Here is a 24364-nt window from a genome sequence, read left to right as displayed (position 1 = left end):
ATACTGGAAGGGCCTGGCGGGCATTGACCTTGAATTTGAGAATTGTAGTTCACCTCCATCCAGAGAGTGCTGTGGACTCAAACAATAATAGATCTGGACCAAACTTGGCACAAATACTCAGTATGCCCAAATGTGGTGGAGTTTGGGGAAAATAGACTTTGAAATTTGGGAGTTGTAGTTACTGGGATTTACAGTTCACCTACAATCAAAGAGCCCCTTGAACCCCAACAACGATATAACTGGGCCAAAGGACGGGTGGAGAGATCTTCAGCCTTCTCTGCCAAACAGAGATTCCTGTGATCATCAGAAATATGTGGTTTCTGATGGTCTTTGGTGAACCCTCTGAAGCCCCCTCGTGACTCCCCCCCAGGGATCCCGACCCCTAGGTTGAGAAACACTGATCTAGTGCAATTTTCTGAATCAGCACCCCAAATAACCCTAGAAACAGGCCTAAAACCCAAGACACCAAGATGTTGTGTTGACCTGTGTTATTAATGATCCTCCCATGCTTCTAATTCAGAGGCTGGATGGTCATCTGTTGGTAGTAGTTTGATTTTATTTTCCTGCATGGCAATGGGTAGGACTGGATGACCCTCATGGTCTTTTCCAACTCTATGATTCTATAATAAGAAGGTAACCTTCATAGTTGAGGGGGGAACTGAATCCAGATTTACCTGTTCTAAATTCGAATGCTAGCTGTGGCACCATGTAGTAGACAGAGTAATATCTCCTGTTCAATTTCGGTATCTCCTCTACAACTCTGGCATGTTATGTAAAAGAAAGCATGCAGTGCAGTTTTCTTCACACAATTTACACAAAACTCAATCATGACTGAGGCATTGCTTATTCATGAGGTTGGACGTTTGTGTAAGCCATAACAAGAGTAATACCTTTTCCTTGTAGTTTAGCAGCCAATTCAGTTCTGATGGTTTACTACAGAAGTCCTGTCCCCAATTGACTTTGCCTGATGTTAGCATTTCTGAAAACTGTCATAAAGAAGCCAAGAGCAAAAGATACATGCAACAAGACATCATCTGGATCCAAATTCTGCCCAGGAAATATACGAGAGCTTTTCAAATGCACTGGAGGGTAAAACATGTTAGTACTTTCATTTAAATTGTATTTGCTACACCATTCGTCTTTGTTTATAATCTATGACAGCAACAGAGATTTGTCACAGTATATTGTAGGAATGTTTTTCAGAGGTGAAAGGAGACAATATATGGTGCACGCTCATATAACTGAAATAAGACTACTGCAGAATGTGTCACAGATGTCAAAGGAGGATCTTTTTACAATAGATTAGTTGGTACTCTGGTTTTGCAATGTATTCATCTGGCAATGAAAGTTAGTTAAGATACATTGGACTGAGTATTAAGCTGACAATAGGAGATCTGTTCAGTCATGAACCGCATTGGGTGACCTTGTGCCATGACCATCTCAGCTACATGTGGATGTCATGAGGATAAAATACATCACTCTTTGCTCCCCAAACAAAAAGTGGGATGACAGTATAAGGGTCAATGTTACAAACAAAACTTCTTTCGATAACATAAGCTAGAAAAAGAAACTTCTCTTATTGCGGGACTGTAGTGTTCCAAGTGATTCTGGAATGAAGAATACTTAAATCTACCACTAAAGTTACATGGAAACAAAATGGGTGCAGGATTCCCAAGATACAGGATGTATATTGAAAATTCACTATGGATTAGGATTTCTCAGTTTAGCCTTGATATTTGCTTTCAGATCCAAGCAGATTTGGTAATGTAAAGCAGTAATAAAGACAATAACACTGAAGTTTTCCATTGAGGTTGAGCAGCGATGGGAAACAGTGGATTGTTATTCCCAGCAGTCTAGCCAATATTGTCAATAATGAACACTCATGGGAACTGCAGTCCAAAAACAAGCTGTTCAACCATTCCAAATGTTAAGACTGCAAGTAGCAATATGCTCAAGTCCCCCCCTCTCTTTTTTAAAAGAATCAAATGGATCCCTCTTAGATTCTGCTGCTGGGAGGAAATCCTCCTCCCCATCATACTCATCTTGCCCACAGTCCTGACAGAATCCCACGCAAAGAAGACGATTCTACATGCAAGAAGACTTTTCCCACACATTGTTTTTCCCAGCTAGGGAACAATTCTTCTCATATACTAGCCCTCTTGCTTAGAGCCCTAGAATCACAGAATCATAGAATCGTAGAGTTGGAAGAGACCTCACGGGCTATCCAGTTCAACCCCCTGCCAAGAAGCAGGAAAATCTCATTCAAAGCACCCCCAACAGATGGCCATCCAGCCTCTGCTTAAAAGCCTCCAAAGAAGGAGCCTCCACCACATCCTGGGGCAGAGAGTTCCACTGCTGAACAGCTCTCACAGTGAGGAAGTTCTTCCTAATGTTCAGGTGGAATCTCCTTTCCTGAAGTTTGAAGCCACTGTTCCACATCCTAGTCTCCAGGGCAGCAGCAAACAAGCTTGCTCCCTCCTCCCTATGACTTCCCCTCACATATTTGTACATGGCTATCATCATGTCTCCACTCAGCCTTCTTTTCTGCAGGCTAAACATGCCCAACTCTTTAAGTCACTCCTTATAGGGCTTGTTCTCCAGACCCTTGATCATTTTAGTCATCCTCTTCTGGACACTTTCCAGCTTGTCAACATCTCCCTTCAACTGTGGTGCCCAGAACTGGACACAGTATTCCAGATGTGGTCTGACCAAGGGCAGAATAGAGGAATAGCATGACTTCCCTGGATCTAGATGCTATACCCCTATTGATGCAGGCCAAAATCCCATTGGCTTTTTTCGCCGCCGCATCACATTGTAGGCTCATGTTTAACTTGTTGTCCATGAGGACTCCAAGATCTTTTTCACACATACTGTCGAGCCAGGCATTCTATTTGCTTACAGACCAGAATAACTGCCATGTTTCCTAGGGCTGGAGAAACTTACAAGCCCGCTGAAACATTTCAAGAGATCCTGCACCACACCTTTGGGTCACACCGGATGAATAACTGAAGGAGCAAAAAGTCATGGGTGGACCCAGGAATTTCTACAAATGCACAATGTAATTAGTTTCTGAAATTCAGAATGCTAAGTAATGTGCAGGCGGGGTTTCATTAAAAGAAGTACTCATCAGGTTAAGCCCCAGAACCTGCCTTTGTTGCCTAGGCTTGGTTCCAGAACATGAAAAGACAAAATAAAGAAGGGAAGGGAAGGTCCATTAGGGAGGATGTGATTTATAAGTTTCCAAGTTCAGTCCTTGTCAGTCCAGCACTGAAGTCATCTCATTGCAAATTTGGAAAGTCTATCTACATCAGTCCATGGAGAACTGCCATACATTCAGGGTATCCCTAACTTCAGCCTGTTCTAGCCAATATCTATGATTAGTATGATTAAATGATTGCAACACAGAATTCAAAATGACCTTGACAGATTTGAGTTAGGTCAAAATTAACAGAATGAATCTTAATAGGGACAAATGAAAGGTACCACATCTAGGAAAGAAACTGAAACACACAAATAAAGGATTGGTGACACCTGGCTTGAAAATAGTGCATATGGACAAGGTCTATAGATCATGAGTTTACAGTAGCATGCAACAGCCAAAAAATGTGAATGCAATGCTGGGCTGCATCAACAGGAGTGCAATATCTAGACCAGGCCTGCACAACATTTGGTCCTTCAGGTGTTTGGGACTCCAACTCCCAGAAGCCCTAGTCAACTTTTCCAATGATCAGGAATTCTGGGAGCTGAAAGCCAAAACACTTAGAAGGCTGCAAGTTGTGTAAACCCATTCTCGACTGAGGAAAGTAAAAATACAACTCTATTCTGTTGTGATCAGAACTTATTTGGAATACTGTGTCCAGTTCTGGGTACCACTGTTCAAGCGGGATATCAACACCCTTCTTTAGACATGGAACATGTGTAAGGAAGGGTGGCCAAGATGATTCAAGGTCTGGAAACCAAGCCTCATGAGGAATGTATAATGGAGAAGGGTATTATTTATTTATTTATTTATTTACGACATTTATATCCCACCATTTTCATCCAGAAGGGGACTCAGAATGGCTTACAAGTTATATGTACATACATTATATTATATTATTAGCATAGCATAATATTAGTATTATATATTACTATATTGTACTATACCACTATACTGCAATATTATTAGTAATATTACATGTAATATATAATCTATAATTATTATATTGTTATATTGTACTACTATTATATTGTATTACTGTTATGATTGAGCCTCATGGCTCTGTTACTGGCAGACGTGGGCGTAAGACTCCTCGAGAGTCAGATACTCTCGAGGAGCGAGAAAGAAAAAGACTGCGAGATATTTTTGCAGCACCATCTGACGAAGAGTCTTTTGAGGGGTTTACGGAGAGAATGGAGGAGGGGCTGGTTAGCTCGGAGGAGGATGAGATGGATTGGACTCGGGTAAGGGAGGAATTGGGTGCCACTGGCAATGATGGGATAGAAGATGAATGGGGACCTTCAGGATTAGACCCATGGTCAAGCTGGAGGGATGGGACGGGATCCACAGCTGGAGATGCTGTGGGGCGTAGTCAGAGGTGTTCCAGCTCTGATGAGGAAAGTGATGAGGAAACGCCCGGGTTAAGGAGGACAGCTGACAGTGATGAGGATTTGTAACTGGCATAAAATGGGGCTTGGGAGCAATTGCAAATTGTGTTGGGCAAGGTAATCTGGACGAACGCTTGGGATCTGTGTGGGACGCTTTCCTGAAGACTGGTGTGTTTTCGTGTGCTGATACGTAAGTTGTTTTGGAATTCAGGGTCAGACGGCGGGAGGAATTGTGTGGGCATTTGTTTGTGCAAACCTGTGCTTACTCTTATTAGCTTGACCTTCCGTCGTCTTCTTGACGGACGCCATCTCCTGCTTTGAAATTCGGACTGAACTGACCACGGCTTGACTTCCCCCTTCTCGGACTTGGAAACTACAAACGTCTGCTTCTGGCTTTGATCTACGGAAAGGAACTGGGTCTACTCTACTGCTACAATCCTTGGCTGATCTGTTCGTGTTGGAAATCCTGTCTGCTGTGTGTGGGAGCGACGCAAGTTACTCAAAGCACAGTGCTGGCAGCAGAGAGGAATCTGCTGCCAATTAGTTGCATTCTTTTGTATCTTTTGTTCCTCGGCTTTTGTTTTGTTTATCCCCAGGCTGAAGCAAGCAGTTTGTTTTTACCCGGATTAAACTCCGGTTTAATCCGGTTTATCTTTTGAACGTTTTTCCTTGTCCCTTTTTGCTCCTAAAGGCTAATACTGCCTGGCCCTTGTATTTTACGGGCATTTTTGAGTTCTGTAATCCAATAAACTCTGTTATCTTTGATCTTGTGGCGTTCTGTCCTTGACAATTACATTATAATATTGTTATCAATATTATATGTACATACAATATATTATATTATTGGCATAGCACTATATTAGTATTATACATTACTATATTGTACTATACCACTATAGTAAAGGTAAAGGTTTCCCCTGACATTAAGTCCAGTCGTCTGACTCTGGGGGTTGGTGCTCATCTCAATTTCTAAGCCGAAGAGCCGGCGTTGTCTGTAGACACCTCCAAGGTCATGTGGTCGGCATGACTGCATGGACCGCTGTTACCTTTCCATTGATCTACTCACATTTGCATGTTTTTGAACTGCTAGGTTGGCAGAAGCTGGAGCTTAACAGTGGGCGCTCACTTCGCTCCCCGGATTTGAACCTGGGACCTTTCGGTCTGCAAGTTCAGCAGCTCAGCGCTTTAACACACTGAGCCACCGGAGGCTCCCACTATACCACTATACCGCAATATTATTAATAATATTACATGTAATATATAATTATTATATTAGTATATTGTATTATTATTAATATTATATTGTCTCACATTATAATATTAGGTAAAATGTATATACAATATATTATATTATTAAAATAGCATAATATTAGTATTATATTGTATGATCAACTTATAATTTGAGATATTTTTTTCTCCAAGCTCTTCAGATGTTTTTGAATATCTAAAGAGATACCATGTAGGAGAGTCTGTGTTCTGCTGTTCCAGAGACTAGAATATAAACCAACAGATAAAAATTACAAAAAAAGAATTGTTTAACAGTGGAATAGATTGGAGACTCAATTTCCAGAGGACATTAAACAGAGGTTGGGTGGGCATTTTTCAGGAATGCTTTAGCTGTGAATTTTTATACATTTAGGGGATGGACTACATATCCCCTGTGGTCCCTTCTAACAGTTATATTCTACGTTTCTATATATGGTACAGTCAAGGCATGAAGTTAAAAGACCATATAAAATTTTAAGTAAATAAACAGTATGAAGTTCTTCCCTGATTCACCAAATAGGTAAAGGTAAAGGTTTTCCCCTGACATCACATCTAGTCATATCCGACTCTGGGGGTTGGTGCTCATCTCCATTACTAAGCCGAAGAGCTGGTGTTGTCCAAGGCCTCCAAGGTCATGTGGCTGGCATGACTGCGTTACCTTCCTGCCAGAGCAGTACCTATTGATCTACTCATGTTGGCATGTTTGAGAACTGATAGGTTGGCAGAAGCTGGGGCTAACAGCGGGAGGTCACCCTTCTCCCCGAATTCAAACCGCTGACCTTTCGCTCAGCAAGTTCAGTAGCTCAGCAATTTAACACGCTGTGCCATCAGGGGCTCCTGATTCACCAAAGAGAGAAATCAAATTCAGTTTAGCACAGTACACTGGATTCATGTGGCAGAACCGTATTGCACCGTACTACATATGTAGCACCCAGAAGCACCAAACCCACACAAAGAAGAAGCTCTCCTCTCCTAGCCTTCATGTTGCCTTTCCAGCAAGCGCAATGCTGCTGAGGGCACATGTGCTCATTTCATACCCTAATTTTGTTGCACTGACCCAATTCACTTGCAGTTCTCTGTGTTGTTCTTGCTCCCTCCCCCTCTCACTACTCCAGAAGAGCAGCACACCACTAAACAGATTTGTGCATTGCTGATAACTGACAAATCACATCCAATACCAAACCAATTGGGTACACAACGTGTCAACAAGAATAGCCATCAAACCGTAGTGATGAGTTTGTAGGTTAGAGGGCAAAAATAAATTCAAATGCAGTAGCTACTGTACATAGTAGCTCTTTCTGTGTGTGACAGGAAGGAATGGGAATTTCCTAGGAAACAGCAACAAGAAGGAGTGTTCTGAGCGTATGCTCTGATTAATCTCATCTGTTTGTTTTCCTGGAAACTGAATGTCCCAGCTGCCATTGTCTTCATGATGAAAGTTCATCTGGTCTGGTTTAATCTTGCTGCTTAGAATTAACTGCTGCTTTCCTAATTATCTTCTTTAGCTAATATCATCATCTTTACATCACACGTTTTAAATCAGCTTCTTCTTTTTTAAATGACTGTATCACCCAGAGGGAAATCCAGATTCTCATTTTCAAGGAGTGAGTAAAATAATAGCAGCCTGCACATTATATTGTCAAAGGCTTTCATGGCCGGAATCACTGGGTTGCTGTGAGTCTTTTGGGCTGTATGGCCATGTTGCAGAAGTTTTCTCTCCTTTTAGGAGAGAAAGCTTCTGGAACATGGCCATACAGCCCGAAAGACCCACAGCAAGCCATCCTGCACATTGTTTTCTCAAAATGCTACTCATTCTGGTAGCATTCTGGGCACATCAGCAGACTTGCAGCACCGATACAACATTAAATGCCTTCTTTGAAAGCATGTCACCATTGTTTTGTGCATCTTAAAGATGAACTGTGCACACATCATATGAATTTGTCACATATATTACTCTATATGTACTTCACTAGTCCATTTCTCACCACAACATATTTGACAGATTATGCACTGGCACACAGGAACCTTGGTAAGGATTGTCAGCCTTCTGTTCATCATGACATTCATAACTACATCTGCGAACATCATTCAGAAGCATTACAATTAAAAATAATATAATTATTTTGAGCAGTAGAACACAGTAGTCATATTGGTGTTTATATATAAATCTGAATGCCAGCATAGCCCACAATTCTTTTTTCAAATGAAAGTGTGTGACTGAGAAGCTGCTTTATAGGAATGAGGCACATTTTCACGCTCCTACACAAATTATGCATTGTGAAATGCTTCTCAGACACTGCGAGTACATGCTGTCTAGAGACCCATTTACGTATAAAGCATTATTTCATCTGCTTGGATATATTCTAAAGGAAAACCAGCCCCAATTATCAGCTCAGCAAAGGGAAGCAGAGAAGGAAAACTAACTGGTTTGTTTATGCTGTTTCCAGTCCCTTGAAAGAAAAGGAAAATGCATTCTCGCTCTAAACCGCTGAGACAAGTTATAAAGCGATCAGTCACATCGTTCCTATTACACATCTATCTATCCAATCAATCTATCTATCAATCTATATCTATCAATCATCTGACACATAAACATGTATCAAAGAAAATAGATGAAGGAGTTTCCAACACCAACTCTAAAAAGACAACACAGAGACACAACACAGAGACACCACCACAACATCACGACTGTGAGTACTCACAGCTCTGAGTACAGGAAGTGCAGGTTCCCCACACTGTCTATGTAGTTTGCAGGACTTAGCCAAGGTAGGACCAACAACAGGAGAGCTTTCATAGTTTTTTTTTCAAGCGCGAGCTTTTAAAATTGCCACTCGGTTTCCTCTTTGCCCTCTTTTTTCCCCTCTGTCTCTCTGTGGTGGGACACAGAACTTCAAGCGTGATCAATGTCAACCAGTATCGCCACCCCTTTCTTTTTTAAACAAGCCTTCCCATTTCAAAGCAAGCGAGAAAGCACGTTGTGAATTAATGCAAATCCCTTAAATGAAGCTATGCTGGAAAAAAAATTATTGACCTGTAAGAGGATTACTTGATCTGATTCTCAGATGGAGGCTAGCTATGAGGGTTTAAGAGACAGCAGGCAGAGCATGGTTGGTGCGAGGCAAGTCTGGGTGACTTACTGCTCAGGCACAGAGGAAAAAAAGACCTGCCTCCTCCTGCACTCTTCAGAGTGGTTCTTCAGAAGCAGCTGGTACATTTACATCATTGGTCAGAGAGGCAGATGGGTTATGAGCCGAGCTGCATAAGAGAAAGGACCTGAATGTTTCAAAAAAGAGAGGAAGACTACGCAGGCAGTGCCATGTACGTATATCTCAAATGTCGACGCTCCTCAGCTGTGATGCCATCTGATCACAGAGGATTCGAGCAGGCGGAGAGAATGGGAAGCTATGAATCAGCCAGGCTCTTGGTTATCAGATCTAGATTGGATTTCAGGCAAACTGATTTCTGGCAGGCACATCCACCCAGGCGAGCAAGTTAACACAGGCAGATTTGAAATGATACCACGTGCAATTAGATTTACACTTTGCAACACTTGGGTTCATTTAGTAATCCGTTAAACAAACAGGCTGGTGTTTTACTAGCAAATAACATTCAAATATATGACTTCTTGTCAAATGAAGGTTCAACAGGACTACCTCTAAGGAAATAACACTGGCTGCCATGATTTTTTGCTTTCACATTTTCTTAAATTGGAAAAGTGAATGTAGCTTTGTGGCTTGTTCTAGAAAAAAATAATTTGGCCAGCAACACAATATATTCAGATTCAGACTTGCAGATTTAATGATTTATTTCTCATTCCTATTCCCCGCAAAAGCCTACATTCTCAAATGAACAGTCAACTGGGAATATGGGAAGTTAGGTGAAAAACTGGTCTTTTGGTCCAAAACTATTTAGTTGCTTGTGATTTCCTTTTCCCCCCCATCATTTTGAAATGTATTTGCCATGCAATGCCTTTGACACGAAATAAATAAATAAAGGTGAAAAACTTTGTTGATTTCCCTGGAATCCTTTTGGGCACAAGTCCCAGCTACTTCACACTATGAATGCAATGCTTTGCTAATAGTCTTCTTGAAGGAAATTTTTTGCTAATAATATTTTTAGCAATTTTCTTCTTGCTTAGAAGGCTTTAAAAACTGCTTTCAAAGATTGGAGTATTGTGTGGTTTCTGGGCTGTATGGTTGTGTTCTAGCAGCATTTTCTCCTGACATTTCACTTACATCTGTGGCTGGCATTTTCAGGGGATCCTCTGTAAATGCCAGCCACAGATGCAGGTGAAATGTCAGGAGAAAATACTGCCAAAACACAGCCATACAGCCTGGAAACCACACAACACCCAAGTCATGAAAGCCTTCGACAACATATTTTCAAAGATTATTCACAGTTTAAGACTTAATGTTGTGCAAAACTCACATACTGTATTTTAGCACATAGAATCCTGTTTCCCATGCAGAAAAAGCTGTTTATTTTTCACAAAAAATGTTATTGTGTACCTTTAGGTTATTTCCAATTTATGGTAACTCTAAGGTAAAACCCAAAAGCCCCAGTGGCACAGTGAGTCAAACCGCAAAGCTGCTGAACTTGCTGACTGAAAAGTCATCGGTTTGAATCCGGGGAGCAGGGTGAGCTCCCGCTGTTAGCCCCAGCTTCTGCCAACCTAGCAGTTCAAAAACAAGCAAATGTGAGTAGATCAATAGGTACTGCTCTGGCGGGAAGATAATGGCGCTCCATGCAATCATGCCGGCCACTTGACCTTGGAGGTGTCTATGGACAATGGCGGCTCTTCAGCTTAGAAATGGAGATGAGCAGAATTGGATACGACTAGAGTTAATGTAGGGAAAATCCTTACCTTACCTAAGTTAAGTCCATCACAGGATTTAATGGGGCTGAGAGTGTGTGATTCATTCAAGGTCACCCAGTGAATTTCCATCGTCATCTAGGGAATCAAACCCTAGTTTCCTGAGCTATACTATAGTTTCAAACCATTACACCACAACCAACACAAACATCATATGCAAATTTTGGCAGAATATGTCATGATCTGTGAATTATTTAAAATTATGTTGTCAGGTTTTATCAGCACTTGAGAAAGACATTTTTCACAAATTATTGGATTATTTTGTCAATTACTTCCATCACTACTTGTTGTCAAAAACCAAGCCATACAGATTGTTTGCAGTGTGATCAGTGCAGGTGCCAATAAATGGATTCCGATCATTTCCAAGGCTGTTAAAGTTGGTCTCAGTCAGATCAGTGTTGGGGCATATAGTTCTGCCTAAGCACTCCAAACTTTTCCGATGTTCTCAATGATTTGAATCTTTCACATGGCAAGACGGCATGGAGAGAAGTGCTGAAACAGCATACCCTCCTCCGAAATCAAAATTGTCTGGACCACTTCTAGACTATAGCACCAAATCCAAAAGTTAAATAGAAAGTCTACTTTAAGTGGTTGCTACTGAATATGATTGCTTTATTTTACTTATTTACTGATGTCCATCTCTCCAAAGCAGATTACAAGTTAAGATAAAAACAGTAGAATAATATACAAGAAAGAACTCTCTTCCTACCTCCTAATATTGCATGTTATAGCAGGAAAGAACAAAATATCAGCTGTGATCAGCACACCTGGATTACAGGGAAGTGTCACCTAACAAGTCCCATATCCTTAGGGTGAAAACAAAGTTACTCAAATGACCGCATGACTGCAACATTGCAAAGAAGGAATTAGTAAAATCTAAAGGTGGCTTGCAAAGTGGTTGGATGAAAAACTTTGGGTGAGAAACGCTGAAGAATACGGAAACCAGTCTGCAGGTTGTCTGGGGTCTGCTCTAAACACTACAAGGGTTTTGAGCTTATTGAGATTGGGTAAGAGACAGAAAATTGTTGTCGCTGTCAAACCAGTTCCACTATGTTACATGAACTTCAGCAATGTTTCTTAAGTAGGAGTGTATTAAGCCCTAGGCAACAAATTAGCACAGCAAAATTAGCACTTGAGCCATTAGAAATTCCTTCAAAGTGCCGCATAAACTTAGCCTGAGACCTTTTCAACCAACTAGATACAGGTTGGGTATCCCTTATTGAATTCTGAAATTCAAAATGTCCCAAATCCAAAATTATCTGTGTGGGTGGCTGACATAGTGAAACTTTTACTTTCTGGTGTCTCAAGTTATGCTAACTTTGTCACATGCAAACATTATTACAATGAAAACATTTTCAGACTATGAGTTGTGTCCCATTCCCAATATAATTGATTATGCAGATGCAAGTATTACAAAGTTTAGATAAAAGTCAGAAATACAGAAAACTATCAAGTATTTTGGATATGGGATGCGCAAAGCAAACACAATTTCACAGATGAGACAACCCGATACACATAGTGGTCACAGTTGATTTAGATCAGTGGTTCTCAATCTGTGGGTTCCCAGGTGTTTTGGCCTACAACTCCCAGCCAGTTTACCAGCTGTTAGGATTTCTAGGAGTTGAAGGCCAAAACATCTGGGGACCCACGTGTTGAGAATTTTGATCAAGACTGTAAGGCCTTTGCTATTCCAGATGTTTTGGACTTCAGTTCTCAGAAGCCCTCAATTACCTGGGACGGTGAAAATGTGACACTACATCCAATGTCTATTGAGAATGCATGAGATGCAACAGACAATGTATTTACACAATAGCAGAAAAATGAAAATACTTGAAAACATCATTACCTGAAAAAGTACAAGATCTTTCACTAGCACTGAGCAAATTCTCAGCTTTTGTGGAAATGAGATATAAAAGGACTTACCCATTTTGGAAATGTTGTTCAAGATTACAGCGTGGCACAATCTCTGAGCAGGAATCTGAGAAAGGACAGCTAACCAAGAGTTTATCCAAGAGTTTATTCACTAGTAAGCTGGACTTTCTGCAAGTCTGTAGTATCAGAGTTTTACGGTCCATAGGGCAGAAGTCTTGTTCCACTAAGAAATCTGTAAGGCAAACTGTGCAGAAGGTATGCCCACAAGGCGTGTCCAGTGGTTCAAGCAAAGGTTGCAAACAAATGTGGCAAATGAGGTCATCGTCCACATCTTCAGTGTAGGTATACACGTGGTTCTCTTCTGGTTGATGTGGCTGGCCACAGACCACACATAAGGGAACAGCGCTTTCTTCTACTTCTCCTAATGGATCCTTTTGATTCATAACTGGTGAGTGTTGTATTACACAAAGGGCAAGGAAAATATTTCTATTCAAATTTCAGTTTCAGTCCAAAGTATGTGTTGTTTCAGTAGTTCTTCAGATCTGTAGGGAAGCATGATGACAAATCAAATGAAAGGGGTTTAAAGCCACTGCAGTATTAAGATTGATTATGACATACAATGGTCAATTAAACTTTACTATGCAAGCCAATAGCCCATGACACTTTGGAAATTGAACAAGAACTCAAGATATACAGACACAAATTACAACCTCAATTAAATGAATCAGCAGCAGAAGATAAAAAAAATGAAAATTTTAACCAATCTCTCTGGCCAATTGTTTTCCAAATCCAGGTGCAAACACATGCAAATGTTATATTTCTTTTGGAAGGCTCCAAGAACTTGTCTCTCAGTAGATTATATAGTGTGTTACAGATTATGTAGTGAAATGAAGATGATCAGAGGCTAGTTGATGCATGTCTTCAAATTATTTCCAACATATAGTGACCCTTGAGCCCCCAGTGGCCCAGCGGATTAAACCACTGAGCTGTTGAACTTGCCGACCGAAAGGTCGCTGGTTCAAATCCGGAGAGCGGGGTGAGCTCCTGCTGTCAGCCCCAGCTTCTGCCAACCCAGCAGTTAGAAAACATGCAAATGTGAATAGATCAATAGCTCTGGCAGGAAGGTAATGGCATTCCATGCAGTCATGCCGGCCACAGGACCTTGGAGGTGTCTACGGACAATGCCGGCTCTTCAGCTTAGAAGTGGAGATGAGCACCAACCCCCAGAGTCGGACTCAACTAGACTTAATGTCAGGGTAAAACCTTTACCGTTACCTATTAGTGGCCCTTAAAACAATATCATGGGGCTTTCTAGGCAAGATCTGTTTGGGGAAGGGGGTTGCCTTTGCTTTCCTCTGAGGCTGAGAGAGTGTGATTTGCCCAGGATCACCTAGTAGGTTTTCATATCCAAACAGGGATTTGGATCTGGTCTCCAGGCTCATAGTTCAACACTCAAAACACCACATCACATTGGCTCTCTCCTCAACTGCTACTCACCCATAAACAACCTACATCCTCAAAATTTAAAATAAAGGCCATTCTTTATACGAGATATGGGAAAGGCCTTCTTCCTCTTCTGATTCAAAGGTTAATGAGAGAAGCTGAATTATATGAAAGAACAGTATATTTTGGCTGGTTACAAACAGAACTGGTATTGTAGAATTGTCAATATACTGTGTTGCGTAGACACTCTTTCTTCAACTTCAAAGATCCTACTGTCCACATATGTAAGATTACTATATTATTGTTATTGTTACAACAACTCGCAAGGAAATTAGAATGAAAAGAAGTTATCCAGCAAGCTGTATAGCTAAAATGGAACTAAATCACGGTCTCCATTTAAGTGTGACATCAAACTGGTTTCATGTTGTGTCTTTCAAGACTGATTTGAAATGAATTCTACAAAAGGTCATTTTTTGGTTTTTATTTTTATTTTGTTTTTTATTTTTATCACAATTTTGCAATTATGGCAAATAAAAAAAATAAAAGAAGAGAAATGAAATAGTTTTTTAAAAGGAGAGCCTGCTTTGGAATAGCAAGGAGACAGAGAATAGACAAAGAATCATACCCACTGCTGCCATATGACTGCCAGCAAATTGCAACAGAAACAGAAGGAACCTATCATACTGAAATAAATAATGGTAGGGTAATGGAATGAATGGAGCCTCCGGTGGCTCAGTGTGTTAAAGCACTGAGCTGCTGAACTTGCAGACCGAAAGGTCCCAGGTTCAAATCCGGGGAGCAGAGTGAGTTCCTGCTGTTAAGCTCCAGCTTCTGCCAACCTAGCAGTTCGAAAACATGCAAATGTGAGTAGATCAATAGGTACCGCTCCAGCGGGAAGGTAACGGCATTCCATGCAGTCATGCCGGCCACATGACCTTGGAGGTGTCTACGGACAACGCTGGCTCTTCAGCTTAGAAATGGAGATGAGCACCAACCCCCAGAGTCGGACACGACTGGACTTAACATCAGGGGAAACCTTTACCTTTACCTTTTAATGGAATGAATAGCCATTAATTATTATTGTCTATGAAAAGGAGCACTGCAGTAAAGGAGGGAAGCAAAGGACCTCTTCACATGGGGCTAAATTTGGTGGCATGTGCCAGTTTAGACCAGGTCACCTATGGAGCCAGCTGGCTCCCATCAGACAACACTGCGCCAGCTCCATGAGTGAAAGAGGGAAGAGTCAGCAAGTGCCACGGCCACACGGGAGACTTCCCATGTTGCTGTAGACTTTAGCAAGGGGAAGCTGCACGCTCCACATATGCACCACACTTCCTCCATAGAATTCGCTGCTGGAGGAGCCGGGCAATGCGGGGCATGGGGCGGCGGCTTGCCTACCATTTTCCCATGCCCCTGGCAAAGCGGAGAGACATGGGACATCTTCAGTGACCAAGTGACAAAGGCAAAAGAGGCAGCAAGATGTTGTGTGATAACTATTGGTAATAGACACTATGATCCTGCTACAGTTGCAGTTGGCCAGCCTCATGAGATAAGTTCCAATGTCTACATGAAATAAGAACTATTTTAAGGCCTGGAACCTATTCACACTATACAATTATAGCACTTTTATTCTACTTCAACTGCCATGGTTCCATCCCTTGCAATCCTAGGTTTTGAATTTTGATGAGGCACTGGGAAATTCTGACTGACCATTCTAGATGACTCTTCATACATTTCCAATCCTAGGATCTCATTCCATGGAGGTCCTTAGGCAGGGGAACAGCAGGGGAATCTGTTGGGTAGCAGGGCAAATTCGTTGGGCAGTGAGGAAAAAGGGCATTAAGTGCCCTGCATCGCCCACACCACCCACTTCCCCATCACATGGGGGAAACCATCGCTGCTCGGCTTCCCCTGTGCTGTCTCCAGCTTAGGTAATGAGAACATAAGTAACCACCCATCTTACCATGATGCCAGGATGGAGCCCCACTAGAATTAGCTCCGCGTCTTGTGACGGGCTCCATCAGGCTCTGTCCTGGCAGCATTGTAGGATTGGGCAAAAGCCTCGTGTGATGAGATACTTAGCCATTCACGGGATGGAACCATAGAAGTTAACGTGGAATAGGCCTTCTTGAAATAAACTATTATGAGATCATTTCATAGCTCCTTTTAGCTTCAGTCTCGTGACTTAGCTTGCTAGCCTAGAAAATAATGTATAATAAGATACATTTCTAGAATGGGTTAGTGTCTGTGGAATCTCTAATGCATTGAGATTTTAAAGCAACACCTTTGAAATATACTGGATGACAGTTTGTCCTTTGAATCTAAGAAAAGCCTACAAAGCTGGCAGAGAGCTGTAAATTTAAATCCCATTTAAGCTCTACCTGCTGACCCAGGAAGTTCTGAATACCATCTCAACAGCCATGACACTTTCTTTTACAGTAAATGTTTTCTCTCAAGATGTGAAAACTAATCCACTTTCCCATAGGTAGATGGATGAACCTACAGATCATACAGAGTTCACTTCCCCATGAAGCTTACAAAATATCACAGCATTCATTTCTATCTTGCAGAAAGCATCATCCAACTGCCTGCTTTTCTATGGACTCCATTCTGTAGGGGAATGCTGTGTTTTTCAAGCTCCCAGGATTATGTATTAAAAAAACACATAGAATTATAAAGCACTACTATAAAGATTATATGACAATTTCATTAAACCTAGGAGAGGGATGTTCCCTTCGTATACAATTTGCGGCAAGCATAAGAGAAAGGCAGAGAGGGATTGGGGTCAAAATATAATATTTATGTTAACTGCAGCCTATGTTTATAATGGAAGTAGCTGCTGTGTGCTCTTTCTTTATTCTGTCATCACTCTCTAGTGGTTTTAGCAGCACACAGATTATTTAAAGCTTGTTGATAGCAAAAAAGAAGAGGAAAAGGCTTGCATCAATCTATAACATAGGATTAGTATTTTTTTATATTAACAATGCACACAAAAGCATGTCCCACTAGACTCAACAGATGTGATCTTGTAGAAAGCATATTTTGGATGGTATCCTAAGCAATTGTATGAAATAACTCACCCTTGCTCTTCTCTATTTAGATTCTGCAGTGTGAGAACAAAAAATGCTCAGAAAAAGAAGATCTAGGCCAACCCAATGTTAAACAAAGATGCCTGAGGCAAGGAAATAGTCAACTCAGAAGTAAGTTCCAGATTTTTCAATGGTGCTTCTATCCAGGAAGAAGGAAATGTGTGCAGAACTGCCGCCTACAGTGACAAACAATTCCAAGCAGATGGCAGAACTAATAAAAATTATTCATATCTGAAGCTTCAGAGGATGCCAATGTAATGTCCAAAAATTAATCAGCTTTTATTACAGGCACTTAAAGCATTGCCACCATTTTGCAAAAGAGGACAATTGGCGATAAAATAGTTCAGACTTGTTCAGAAAGACACCCGGGGAGTCAGTGCCTGGGGTGTGAACAACATTCAGGCCATCCGACTGAAATTCTATTCCTTTGCTTCTCTCTTTGTATCATACACAAAGTAGTTTATCCAGTTGAAATCAGGTTCTGCAGGAATACTGTGTTCTATTTTATTCACATTCACAATGAAATTAGGACAAGAGAGTTCTTTTTGTGTCACATTTTGCCCTTGTAATAAAACAAAATAAATCAAAAACACCCAGTACAAAATATACCCATTAAGACACAGTAGAGCCAGGGACACATCAGTAAGGGGGGTATTTTGCATGTGTGTGTCTTTTGGCTGACAGCCCAATTTAAAGAAGTTGATGTATGCACAAATGTTAGTGCAGTCCCCTTCTCTAACACACCATGCCCTTATTCAAAGGCATCTGAAAAAAACAGGTATTACTGCTGTAAACTTCACAAGTTGAATATTTCTTTTACAGGCTTCAGAAATATTCCAAAATCTAACATTGTCCACATATGTGGCTCAGACAGAAATTCCAAAGCAGGCTTTCCTTTAAAAAAGAAAAACCAAACTATTTCATTTCTCTTCTTTTAATTTTTTTTCATATTGCCATAATTACAAAATTTACTTTCTGATGATCAATGGACATGCACTTTGCGTCATGCACAAAATTATTGAAAATCTTCCTGTTTTGCCATTAAATATGTGGGGGAAAGCCATGCACCCCACACACTTCCTCCCATGTGATTGGCCTCCCATGGGTCCAGGAGATGCAAGGCGTGGGGCGCTGGACTTCCCACATCCCACAGCAAAGCGGAGCATTGCCGCCCTCCTGCCACTGTCTGTCTGATGAGGTAGCTAAATGTGTATGTGTGAATTTGTCTTAAAGTCACCTGTCAACTTATAGCAACCCATTGAATTTCATTAGGCTTTCTAGGCACTTCATTACAGTAACTTTAATAACATTAATAGTTCAATTACAAGACAGCTGAGATGTCAAGCAGAAAAAAGGATTGCACTGCAGGAGCATAACACGATAATGTGGAGAAATGAGTAGGCGCTTAAATAATTCACGATATCCTATTAAGTAACAGAAACATTGTCAGACATATTTTCCAAAGGGAAAAAACCCACAATAGAACCAGTCCAGCAGCCCATAACATTTATCCATTGTTTCTACAAGTTAACTAACTGGACTACGGCAGTTATTACTTCTATTGCTATTACTAATTTACATATCTGTGTGGAGAAGTAATCTCCATGAGGAAAAAGACACTTATTTCCTGGCAAGTGTATCTGCAGTAGCAAATTAGGTGTCATACATATCCAATTGAAAGAAGGGTTGTACAGAAGCCGAGAAAAGATATACAATAGGGGTGCAGAACTCTCCCTCAAAATAAATACAGAAACACTTTATAAAAATCTGATAAAACACCATTCTAAGAATCTTTAGGTCCTCCAGGGTGACTCTATAGTCAATTTTCAGCATGACTATAGGGTCATGCTGGACAACCTAGAAATTCCTAGAGAGAATGTATTAATCAAATCCTCAAAGAGTCAGAACCACAGAAATTAAACCTACAAGTATGGACTGCCAACTGAACCCCCATTTAAGCATGTAAATTTAGCAAAAGTGGGAAATTTTGCAGGCCTCTAGATCAGTGGTTCTCAAGCTTCCTAATGCTGCGACCCCTTAATACAGTTCCTCATGTTGTGGTGACCGCCAAGTAAAATTATTTTTGTTGCTACTTCATAACTATTGTTTTGCTACTGTTGTGACTCGTAATGTAAATATCTGATATGCAGGATGTATTTTCATTCACTGGACCAAATTTGACACAAATACACAATATGCCCAAATTTGAATACTGGTGAGGTTGGGGGGATTGATTTTGCCGTTTGGTAGTTGTAGTTGCTGGGATTTATAGTTCACCTCCAATCAAAGAGCATTCTGAAATCCACCAATGATGGAATTGAACCAATTTTGGCAAACAGAAGTCCCATGACCAACAGAAAATACTAGAAGGGTTTGGTGGGCATTGACCTTGAGTTTTGGAGTTGTAGTTCACCTACATCCAGAGAGCACTGTAGACTCAAACAATGATGGATCTGGACTAAACTTGGCACAAATACTCAATATGCCCAAATATGAACACTGGTGGAGTTTGGGGAAAATATCCCTTGACATTTGGGAATTGTAGTTGCTGGGATTTATAGTTCACCTACAATCAAGGAGCTCCCTTGAACCACACCAACAATAGAATTGGGCCAAAGGACCAGCAGTGACATCTTCATCCTCCTCTGCCAAAGGGGTTGCTTAAGACCATCAGAAATATGTGTTTTCTGATGGTCTTTGGCAACTCTGAAGCTTCCTTGCGATCCCCAGGGGTCCCAACCCCCAGGTTGAGAAACAGTGTTCTAGATGTTTAGCTTCAAGTCTCAACAGCAACAAACCAGTACAGCTATGGTGAGGTTTCTGAGGCCCCTTCCTCACAGCTGAATAAAATCCCACATTTTCTGCTTTGAACTGGAATATATATATGGCAGTGTGGACTCCGATAACCCAGTTTAGAGCAGATATTGTGGGGTTTTCTGCCTTGATATTCTGTATTATACCGCTGTGTGGAAGGGCCCTAGGAACTGCACTCCAGCAACAGCTGGAGGACAACATCTGGAGAACACCAATGAAATACAGCCTAAATAACAGTTCTATAAAAAGTTAGCCTTCTACATTTGCAGGTTTTACATTTGCGTATTTGATTTAAATGTTCTCCCAGCAGAAATTGTCTGTAGAATCATGCTTAGGAACCTAAAGATTCCTAAAAAGATGGTCTCTCAGCTAAAACAAAATAATTTGTTTTAGGTCCTGTGCCTTAACCTTAAGACATGTTTAGTGCGAACAGTAAAATAACCTCATAGCATGATCCGAGTCTAATTTAAAATAGCTTCATAATAAAGGTAAAGATTTCCCCTTGACATTAAGTCTAGTTGAGTCTGACTCTGCGGATTGGTGCACATCTCCATTCTAAGCCAAAGAGCCGGCATTGTCCACTGACGCCTCCTAGGTCATGTGACCGGCATGACTGCATGGAGCGCCATTACCTTCCCGCCGAATCTGTACCTATTGATCTACTCACATTTTCATGTTTTCGAAATGCTGGGTTGGCAGAAGCTGGGGCTAACAATGGGAGCTCACCCCATCCTGCAGATTTTAACCACTGACCTTCTGGTCAGCAAGTTCTGCAGCTCAGCAGTTTAATCTGCTGCACCACCATGGCCCCTTAAAAAATATCCTCATAGCACCATCTAAAATAAAGCCTAATAATTTTGCAATATTATCCAGCTTTATATTATAACAGCAAGAAATACCTCCAATGTCCAATTCAGGGAAAGTTAGATTTGATTGTTTATTTACGGGAACATTTACATTCATAACATCTTTCTGCTATCAAATATCTTTAGAAAATTACCTCCCGTTCCATACTGGTTATTTAGAGATAAATCTTATTTTCCTCTTTGGCCTCTTAGATGTATAGGATTCAGCCTTACTCTGGCTTAAATCTAACTGCTAGCCCTAACCAGGGCAGATCTATTCATTACATAAGTGATGACTGGCTGTTTTGCGATGGATTCAGTGGGCCCACTTAACTGAGATAAGCAGTTTGTGTTCTTCTCTTTACTGAAATGAGATGAATGGAATACTTCCATCCTGATGTAGGATATTTTTAGATATCACGCTGCCTATTGATGGAATTATCCTTCCAGGGGAGGTTACAAGGGATGACTTCAGGTGAAAATTTGCAACAGAAAGCCAGCTGCAGCTGGTGACTTCCATGTCAGAGAAACAGTGAATTGACTCGAGATTCTAATCAAAACTTTAAAAGAGCTATCGAAGCTTCTTTGACAAATGTACTTTGCAAAATGGAAGCTGCTAGTTGCCAGTGCAGAAAGCACTACCATCTGTTAGCTGATTCTCTCTCACACTGCAACACTCACTGCATCTCTGTGCCATCAGCTCTTACATGAAAAAAATCACCCTCTATCTTGTCAGTTAAAAAAGGAAATACAGTAGAATGGGTCTTCAGTATCTGCTGGGGTTTGCTTCCAAAGCACACACACATTCACCCATGGACACCATGTTCTGTGGATGCTCAAATCCCATTATATACAATGACTCGTAGAAAAATGTGGTCCCAGCTTTTGTCAACCTAGCAGTTTGAAAACATGTAAATGTGAGTAGATCAATAGGTACTGCTTTGGTGGGAAGGTAATGGCACTCCATGCAGTCATGCCGGCCACATGACCTTGGAGGTGTCTACTGACAATGCTGGCTCTTCAGCTTAGAAATGAAGATCTCCAACACCCAGAGTCAGATACAACTAGACTTAATGTCAAGGGGAAACCTTTATCTTTACCTATATAAAATAGCAAATTAAGATTTGCTTTTTAGAACTTTAACGATATACAGTAGAGTCTCACTTATCCAAGCTAAACGGGCCGGCAGAAGCTTGGATAAGCGAATATCTTGGATAATAAGGAGGGATTAAGGAAAAGCCTATTAAACATCAAATTAGGTTATGATTTTACAAACTAACCACCAAAACTTCATGTTATACAACAAATTTGACAGAAAAAGTAGTTCAATACACAGTAATGTTATGTTGTAATTACTGTATTTACAAATTTAGCACCAAAATATCACGATATATTGAAAACATTGACTACAAAAATGGCTTGGATTATCCAGAGGCTTGGATAAGCGAGGCTTGGATAAGTGAGACTCTACTGTATTTCTAAGTTACGGATAGTGAAATCCATGGATGCAGAATCTGTGGCTACAAGTTTTCTCATGCACATGATGAACTTTGTAAAATGCTTGAAAGGGCGCTAGACAACACTTCAGCTAATCTACATTAATGTTAACCAAATGAGGGGAGGAAGGGATCTGAAAAGACTACAAACACAAAGAGAAAACTATTTTTTGTTTTACAAAGACTCAAGTCTGAATCACAGACAATGTGGGAGCAAAATGTAAAAAAGCAAAACGCAGCCATTGAAAATTGAAGTGGGAATTGCCCCCAAATGACTCCACTACAGTTATACATAATACACCTTCCTTGTTTCAGCCGATGACATATACATGGAAATGTCTCCACCACAAAGTAGTTAAATATTTAATATATGCATAGAAGGATTTGAAGGGAGGCCTTCATGTGTATGGCCTTAGTTTGATGGTAATATGCATAAGCAAAGACATGCTACATGCTCATTCCAGTATCCAGGGTTATGTATTCTAGGCTGGAATCATATTCCATATTTCACACTTACCTTGGTTCTAGGTGCACTGCACAGAGATGCTTCAAGGCATATCACATGTTTCAAAAGATCTGTGACTCCAACATATTCCACCATTCCCAAAGAATACTATTCAAATTTTCTAACTTCTTGGGTAATCCAGTAAAGTTAACCTTTGGCATCTACTTCTTTCACCTATCCACAGGCAAAAAACCCTTTAGGTCCGGAGACACCAAAAGACAGCAGTTGACTGCTTTACTAGCACGCTTCTCTCCTACACATTAGGACACAGTCATGTGGTGTAAACCAAGTCAGGTGCCCAAACTCTTCTGAACTGCTCCTTGAAATATGTGCTCCTCCTAATTGCTCACATAAATGCAACGGCACTCTGTGTAATAAATCTTATTATGCAAATATGTGGGGCTATAGAATGCTAACTGCCTAGCTGCCACTTCATCTGTTCCTCTAAATGTACAGGCTTTTACAGGCAAACTGGTCAAGTGTTAAACATCAAATGACACATTCTTATTGATTTTGCAGCATGACCCTGTGGTAATTAATAACGATTCCTTTGTATGCAGAGAGCTTTGGAGGCTAGTATGCCTTACCAATTGGATTTAGGAAACCAGGTTCATATCAGAGCTCAAAAAAATTGCTTTCTTGGGCTGTTGCTCCCAGAATTCCCAAGCCAGCATGGTCATGGCATGTAGGAAAATCTAGGAGAAGTAGTCAGAAAAAGTAAATACTAAAAGACCCTGTAATCCACATCCATGGTTTCATTTAGGGCACATTTATACTGACTAGTCTTGTGCATTTCTATGGAACGACCTGTTTCCATTTGTACTATTCGTATGGCCCCGTTTCTATATCCGTCTGCTACTTAAGGAAACAGGAGCCTATACAAATGAGCTTCTCGGTCCAAAGTCTGAAAAAAACAAAGTGGGCCTGGTGCTCAGCTGTAGGCCCTGCCTGCTGGGCCTATGAGCATCGAGTGCTTGGAGCTCGACTGTAGGCCCTGCGAGCTGGGTCTATGAGTGTCAGGTGCCCAGCGTTTGGCTGTAGGCCCTGCCAGTCATGGTCTACAGCTAAGGGCCGAAAATCAGCCAACCAAACGACTACTGTTCTCCCCCTTTCCCCCCGTTTTACTGCTTCTTTTGTTCTGGAGGGGGTTGTACAGTTCCCTGCCATCTAAATGGACGGAACGGTATAAAAATCACAAAATCATTCTAAAATCCAAACACATTTTTTAAAAGCTTTAAAAATACTGACATGTAATAAAATAGCAAATAAACAATAAGGAGCACCAAAATCAAAATTCCAAGCAAAACAACAACAACAGCAGATAAACTTTCAGATAACATAGATTTTATATGGGGACAAGGTTGAAAGTGGATGACTTTCTTGTTATGACAAATACATAAACTGGATGATTTCCATTAGAATTAATAGGGAAAACACGCCTATTAATTGAACACAATGAGCAGGACAGCCCATTATGACTATTGTTTAGTTTAGATGATGTAGTTAAAGATCTATTCCAATATGTTGACTAAGAAACAAGGAAACCAGTGATTAAATATGAATTACAGATATTC

General features: G+C 40.8%; 1 protein-coding gene and 1 long non-coding RNA gene across 5 annotated transcripts in view; one reads left to right on the top strand and one right to left on the bottom strand.

Annotated features, from left to right (window-relative positions):
• Positions 1–24364, bottom strand: part of lnx1 (ligand of numb-protein X 1) — a 137527-nt gene that overhangs the window by 86707 nt on the left and 26456 nt on the right. For 2 of the 4 annotated variants that reach the window (XM_008111662.3, XM_003221558.4), the window contains exon 2: positions 12650–13140. In XM_008111662.3, the coding sequence (XP_008109869.2) occupies positions 12650–13041 (392 nt within the window). In that variant the 5' untranslated portion in view covers positions 13042–13140. Of the gene's footprint in view, positions 1–8555; positions 9170–12649; positions 13141–24364 lie in introns of those variants that run through there. The other 2 variants (XM_003221559.4, XM_062981584.1) reach the window with 2 other exon arrangements.
• Positions 4141–5352, top strand: LOC134299272 (uncharacterized). The gene is made up of 2 exons (XR_010006457.1): positions 4141–4777; positions 4863–5352. It is a non-coding gene; the product is annotated as an uncharacterized LOC134299272 (long non-coding RNA).

This window comes from Anolis carolinensis, chromosome 5 (genome assembly GCF_035594765.1).
Source record: "Anolis carolinensis isolate JA03-04 chromosome 5, rAnoCar3.1.pri, whole genome shotgun sequence".
Lineage (NCBI taxonomy): Eukaryota > Metazoa > Chordata > Lepidosauria > Squamata > Dactyloidae > Anolis > Anolis carolinensis.
This window is presented reverse-complemented; position numbering and strand designations above follow the sequence as displayed.